Source organism: Ostrea edulis, chromosome 2 (genome assembly GCF_947568905.1).
Source record: "Ostrea edulis chromosome 2, xbOstEdul1.1, whole genome shotgun sequence".
Classification (NCBI taxonomy): domain Eukaryota; kingdom Metazoa; phylum Mollusca; class Bivalvia; order Ostreida; family Ostreidae; genus Ostrea; species Ostrea edulis.
Genome location: NC_079165.1, coordinates 48,130,583 through 48,137,830, shown reverse-complemented (window position 1 = coordinate 48,137,830; position 7,248 = coordinate 48,130,583). Strand labels below are relative to the sequence as shown.

The window sequence follows — 7,248 nt, the reverse complement described above, 5'->3', positions numbered from 1 at the left end:
TGTGTTGTTAAATCCGATTTATTTTCATGCAAGAAGTTCACCTATGAAAGTATTGAGCATGCCACAGTTTAAAAATGAACAAATTGTAGAGCATCAATGAATATTTACATTTCCAGTATTTTTACTTTCAATACGTCTACCAATTGAAATGATAACCATTTCCTCATAAATGTGAACAATGCGTATGAATCTTGATATATATATATATATATATATAGTACGATTGATTGATTGATTGTTTAAAGTCCCTCATGAGAATTTTTCACTTGTATGGAGACATCACCAATACCACTGAAGGGCTTCAAATTTAGGCCTATGCTTGGTGCTTACGGCCATTGAGCAGTGAGGGTTCTTTAGCGTGTCCCACCTACTGTGACGTGGGAGATCATCTTTGAGGACCTGTGACATTCACACCCGATGCTGAGCGTTTGGCGATGGAACTGTCACTACCAGTACCTGTTTTAACAACTTAGGTCTGTTGCGGCCAGGATTCGAACCCAGACCTTCCACATGCGGGGTGACCGTTCTACCTCTAGACCACTGCAATGAAATAAAAGGCGTTATCACATGTAAACAGTCCGTAGCTGTACCTATCCTGATTGTACACATAAAACATGAAAACACAAGATACCATAAATATACTAGGTAAGAATAAACATCAGTTTCAAGGCGTATTAAAATAATAATAATGAAATACACACAGCATTAAAACATAGATTTTTTTTTTTTTTAAATTTTAGCAAGATCAAAACAACCTGGTACTTTTTACAAGAAAATTATACAATTTTTATATATTTTCGTCCAAAAGCCATAAAATCTATCTCAGATAAGTGAGAAATGATACAGGAAGAAAAATATACAATGCTATTGTAAGAATAAACTGTTTTGGTACAGAATTTTAGTGCACACCTGGATTAATTTATGCATACATTTGCATATGAGCAAATCGGTAAAATAAATGTATGTGCTGTTAAGGAGTATAATATTGTCAACATACCAGGCTACAACAGTCGGATAAATATTTTAAAAAGAATTTGAGGAAATAGAAAAATGTATGCAGGCAACAATATTTAAAACAAAGACTATAATATAATTAACTTAATGGAAACTTTTAATGACTGCAATATTCTATTTTACAGCATTACTACATGTAGGTGGAATTGACCGAGTGGAGTAAATCAGTTTTTTACCGGAAGACAATGGAGTTTCACTGAAATTACCGGCATAAGTGACGATGGCTCATTCCCATTTAATTCGAAGATTTTTAAATGACCTTGCCCAACTTTTTGCATTTTTGTGATTATCTCCCCTTTGGCTCTTCATTTGACCAAACTGAATCCCCTTCACCTAAGGATGATTTGTATCGAGTTCGATCGAAATTGGTTCTGGAGAAGAAGATATTCCTATATATCTACATGTAAAACTTTTATCCCCAATTGTAGCCCCACCCTACCCCTGGGGGCCATGATCTGAACAGATTTGATACTACTCTATACCAGGAAGCTTTCAGGTAAATCTCCACTCTTCTGGCCTAATGGTTCTTAAAAGAGAAGATTTTTAATGATTTTCTTTATATCAGTGGCGGATTTGGGGGGGGGGGGTGCAAATTTAAGGTAAATCGTGGTATCTTGTTTAGAAAAATGTAGTAATCGATAAAAGAAGCAGTAATTTCTACCACTCCTGGAGAATCAAATGACAAAATCATTTGATTTCTTGAATGGGTGCAGGACTTTTCGGCACCAAGACAGCCATCAGTGTCTGTCAGCAAACATCCCAGACTGTACTCGTCAATGCATCGTTTTTCTACGGAAGCCGATAGGTGCCAGGGTATAGCATTCATTTTTATTTAACTGGCAACCGCCACTTAATTTATGTGGCGGCCGCCACTTAATTTAACTGGCGGCCGCAACTTATTATCTGGCGGCCGCCATATAAATTAACTGGCGGCTGCCAGTTATTTTATCTGGCGGTCGCCACTTAATCTATACATGACGGCTGCCAATTGCAAAAACAATTTAGAATAGTACGAAACACATAGCATCGTTTTTCAAAGTGTAGGGACAGTCGGAGGAGAAATTGTATTCTACAATTGTTGACAAGCAGAAAAGGAACCTAAAATGTCTCTTTTGCCCAAACTTCGTACTCCTAAATTGGAGGGAGGAGGCTCCGTTCATCCTTCAATTTATCAGTTCATTCATTATTACATTTTTACCATTCATTACTACCACCAATTAATCTTATTTCACATGTGAAAATAACTTACTTTGCATGTGAAAGTAACAGAAATTGAACGTTGTCAAAAAATGGAGGGTCAGCCCCGTGGTTCTACATGTACGTGCCAAATACGTTGGTATATTAAGTACACATGAAGATTTGCTCTTGCGCAAATCTGTCGACATTTGATATCGTAAACATTTATTTAACAGAACAATCGAAAAACAATAATTTAATGCTCTTAATTGTATATCACATACATATTACTAAGCATTGAGAAGGTGTTGCATACCTTTTATTTTGAGAGAGAGATAAAGATTGATTGATTGATTAATTGCATCTTGCTTCAAGTCTCGCTCGAGAATTTTTCACTCATATGGAGACGTCACAAAGACCGGTGAAGGGCTTCAAATTTAGGCCTATCCTCTGCGCTTACGGCCGTTGAGTAGTGAATTAAGGTTCTTTAGCGTGCCAAACCTACTGTGACACGGGACATCCGTTTTTAAGGACATCTCTGAGGACCCATGACATTCACACCTGATGCCGAGCGTTTGGCGATGGAACTGTCACTACCTGTTTTAACGACTTAAGGTATTCCATGTATAATGAAAGGACAATGAACAATTTTGAAGGATTTAGATCAACATAAATGTTTATTGTTAAATAATGACGAAAGTGAAGCAGATGAAATTCACATGACTGGTAAATGATTAGAAGCTGACCTTTTTGGACTTAAGACTTTTTAGAAGAGTTGTCTGCCCTTTGTAAAAATAAGACAAATCTAATTTTCTAAAACTGTGTGTGGTCAATGATTAATTTTATTTCATATTTTCATTAAGAGAAAGTGTATGTAACTTTCTACCAGAAGATTTGTATGCAAATATAATTTCTTCTTAATATATTGTAATAAAACATGCTTTTCCCATATACCTCAATGTTAAATTCTTGGTGAAATAAATAAAGCAGTAAACAAAATTTTGAAAATTCCTATGGTGGATTATTTTTATTTGATGAACCCTTCAAAATGATACCATGATTACAAAAATTCCACCATCCATTTATTAGATATGAAATATGGTCATTATACATTGAATACCTTAAATCTGTCGCGGCCGGGATTCCGGCCTTCCGCATACGGGGCGAACGCTCTAACCTGTCGGCCACCGCGGCGGCGATAGAGAAAGAGAGAGGAGTTAAATAACCGGCTACCGCCAAATAAATCATTTAAATTGAGTGGCGGCCGCCATATAAATTGAATGGCGGCCGCCAGTTAAATGAATATTAATTCTATACCCTGGCACCTATCGGTTTCCGTACCTATCGGCTTCCATACAGGTGAGCTTAAACCCGAACAGCCTAAACACAGAAGCTTCCGGTATACAATATAGTCACAAATAAAGATGACACTTTACTTTATCAAATATATGGATAAAATTGAACTTTTTGATCGGGAATGGAATGAGAGTGGAAATATGAATAAATTTCTTCACTTAATTTCATATTATAGGGACACGGGTGTTATAGGGACACAAGTAATCGTCCCGTGGGGATCCAGGACAGAATAGGTCCTCAGTACCCCTTGCTTATCGTAAGAGGTGACTAAATGGGGCGGTCCTTCGGATGATCCGAGACCGCAAAAACCGAGGTCCCGTGTCAAAGCAGGTGTAGCACAATAAAGATCCTTCCCTGCTTAAGGTGGCTCCATCCTCGTGTGACTTATCAATATTAATGGTTGAAAGTGGAAAAACTGTAATAATTTCCACTCAATATAGTTAAATTTCATTAATAACCATATAAAATGTGCATGATGCCACCTTTTTAAAGATGTCAAACATACAAAAACAGAAGTATACATAAACATCAGAAAGTCACACACTTTCATTATACAGAATAATAAAAATAGATAAAAACTTGTTGAAATGAACAGAAAATTCGTCGTTGAAAAAACAGCGAGGATCATATAGTAACGAAAGTTTTACGTTACTATCATCATTCATTTCCGTTACTGTCATCCTCGCTGTTTTTTCAACGACGAATTTTCTGTTCCTATGAGCCGTATAAAAGATAAAATAACGCCTGATCGTAATTGTTGCTAGTGTATGATATTTCTTACATACATACCATTCGCAAATAAGCAATACAAATAGATATAATAAGTAAATGTGGTCTTTCCGGAATTTCCTTCCGCCATCTTGGGATGATAGTAACGATCGTTAAATAACGATCGTTACTATCATCAGTTTAATACCAGCGTTTATGACAACGTATTACTGCTGTATATTGTGTTGGATTTAAATATATCTATTAGTAATTACTATGGAATTTACAGTACTTTAAATTTAAGTAAAATTCATGGGAACAAGTTTACAAGTTGTCTGCTTCAAAATCTGTTCGAATGAATAAGGAAACTCAAGCAATGAAGCATTCTCTCACCAGAGGGCGCGTTACGCAAGCTTCATAAGGGGTAGAAAACTCTGCTATTATGCAGTGTACAGTATGTCATCACAAAAGCTCGACTTTCAGTACTTTGATTATTTGCTGAATCGTAAAGTCTTTAATGAATGCTTCCTACCTTCACATGTGAGTGGAAAATGTATGTACCAATTTGGATTGCAACACTGAAAATTTTATAGATCCACCCTTCATGAAATGCTACTTGATGTGTTACTTTTACCAAATGTGTTATTAAAAATCCCATTGGCTAATTGAATAAGCAACTTCATGTGAAAATTAGGTATATTAATATTAAACAATGTTTAATAAGTCATTATTATATTTTTACTACATGCACCAACACTTTATGCATGACGCATGTTTTGATGACATGAAAAGTTACACGTGGAGTTCTAAAATTAGCATGATATAATTCCGGAAGTTACAAGTTGGAGCTGTAATCGAGGAAGATTTTCATAACCGTTTGCATTTCTGGTCTACAAGGAAGCACAATTCGTTCCAAGTACACTAAACAAGCTAAACAAGCTGCCTATCGATCTAAATACTGATATATATTAGAAAAACGATTGTATGCAAGTTTGGACCAAAAAAAATAATAAATAACGGTTTGGTTTTTAATTTAGTCACGACCTGAGGATGAAAACGAAGAGGGAGTGAACATCAACATCATAATCAACATTCGTTGAATCGATCTCATCAATATTGACTTTTAAAAAGGTAGGATAAAAACCGTTAGTTTTTTATTAGGTTCTATCAGAGAGCAACTCTGTATATACCCGAAAAAAACAGAACACGGACTTCTATATTTCTTTGACAAAGATCCCTGTCAGTCCGAATTTCGTCTGTCGAAGCAAGTCAGCTGACTAGCCATCTGTATGAGGTGAGTGATCGCTTTCAACTTGTTGAAGATTATATCACTTCATATGAAAATAAGCTAGATAATAAAAAAAACAAACAAATGATTTGAGGGTAAGACAGTAAGACATAAATTATAGATGAGATGAAGCTGAAAGTGAAACAGCTGCTTTGAACAACTCGACTTTACAGTGTCCGTAGGGAGATGATTCCAATTTTGTATAGTGCGTGGGAAGAATGAATTTTGCTTAATGGCCACTTTTTAATGGACTGTTTATTACAAGATGTAATATTGGGAATTCTTGGCTGAGATTAGGCTCACCTTATGCCTTCACTGAATCTTGGAGAAGTCCTTCATAATTCATGTCTGGAAATTTACATATAGCTTCGGCCGGTTCTAGCAATTAATGTGTACTTAGGTGACACTGCTGTTTACTTCAATTAAGTGAGTTGACTGATAAACTAACTCTCTAATATGTTTACGGTGTGACCGTTGAGACAAGCGAAGACCCATAACATCTTACAACACGACTTGGGGCAATATTCATTTAATGCGGGAAATATAACGCGGTTGATGTAAACAGTGTATTGTGACGTCATCATTAGCTGCGATTGTTTTTCTTTCAAATCAAGCAATTATCCACAACAAAACGTATGAAGGTATGGGAAAGCTTGTCTGGAATTTAAAATCATTTGTGGTACTTTCCAAACTATTTGTTTTATCTACGGGGTTGTTAATGAAGTATACCGCAGAGACGGTAACATTTTCTTGGAAGCATTATGGGTAGTCCCCTTCATTTTTCAGCTGATGAAGAGCAAATCACATGACTCAATTGTGTAATCATTGAAGTGAGCTCATCACGTAAGCAAGTTAAAGCAACACAACGCGAGCTTTGTTTGCTATCACTATTAATTAAATTGCAAATTGCTTACCTTCTAGGTATGAAAATCTCAAAATGAAAACAGTCACTAATGCAGCATCAATAGTGATACAGAGTTGGTTTTATAAAAAAAAGTCATCTTACTTATTTGAAGAGCTCTTCTGTGTAGGAGGTGCATTTAGTGGAACTTTGAATGCCTAAGTGGTATAGAGTGAACCTGCAATCAGTGAGGAAAACAATGAAATGTATTAAAAGCGACTTCTCTTTAAGTATGTAAATGTAGGAAATACAAAATACTATCGAAAGAAATGTTTTACTAAATTGGAAACATAAAGACAATGTAATATTTGCAAGTAATGTCATGGATATGATACGTACGAGTAATGAAATAATGTGATATGAATAAGAATTCCATGTATTTATTTATTCCCTGAATACTTATAAATTACTTAGTTTGTGTATCAGTTGAATTCGGGTGATGAAACTGAGTATGAGAAACTGCCTGAGCACATTCACTTATGCAATGATAAATATTTGTCCCACTTCCACATGTAAACAACTTGTTTCGAGCCTTTCTATGTACAAGAGTTCTGCAAAGGGAAATAACTCAGACTATCTCGAAACCAGCGTATTGAGTGCACATTAATGGCTAGAACTGGCCGAAGGTGAAAGTAAATTTCCAGACATGAATTATGAACTGCTCTGAGATTCGGTGAAGGGGTCAGTCCAAATATTCAGCCAAGCCGATTTATATAACATGGTAAGTTATGTGTCTGTTTGTCTGTCTGCTAGTTTTCTTGTGACTGACACTAAGAGAGGCTGCTGTGTTTGCCAGTGACATACC

The 7,248-nt window shown here is 35.9% G+C and overlaps 1 protein-coding gene and 1 long non-coding RNA gene across 3 annotated transcripts in view; one reads left to right on the top strand and one right to left on the bottom strand.

Annotated features, from left to right (window-relative positions):
• On the bottom strand, window positions 1-4,638 carry LOC130051759 (uncharacterized). The gene is made up of 2 exons (XR_008799994.1): window positions 4,328-4,638; window positions 1-540 (listed from the first exon to the last, which is right to left on the bottom strand). It is a non-coding gene; the product is annotated as an uncharacterized LOC130051759 (long non-coding RNA).
• A 444-nt stretch (window positions 4,639-5,082) lies between these two features.
• The window catches only part of LOC130051756 (vesicle-fusing ATPase-like), a 28,517-nt gene continuing 26,351 nt past the window's right edge, over window positions 5,083-7,248 (top strand). Inside the window, exons 1-2 of one of the 2 annotated variants that reach the window (XM_056154344.1) lie at window positions 5,083-5,170; window positions 5,292-5,548. In XM_056154344.1, coding sequence (XP_056010319.1) covers window positions 5,544-5,548 — 5 coding nt within the window. In that variant the 5' untranslated portion in view covers window positions 5,083-5,170; window positions 5,292-5,543. The other variant, XM_056154345.1, reaches the window with a different exon arrangement.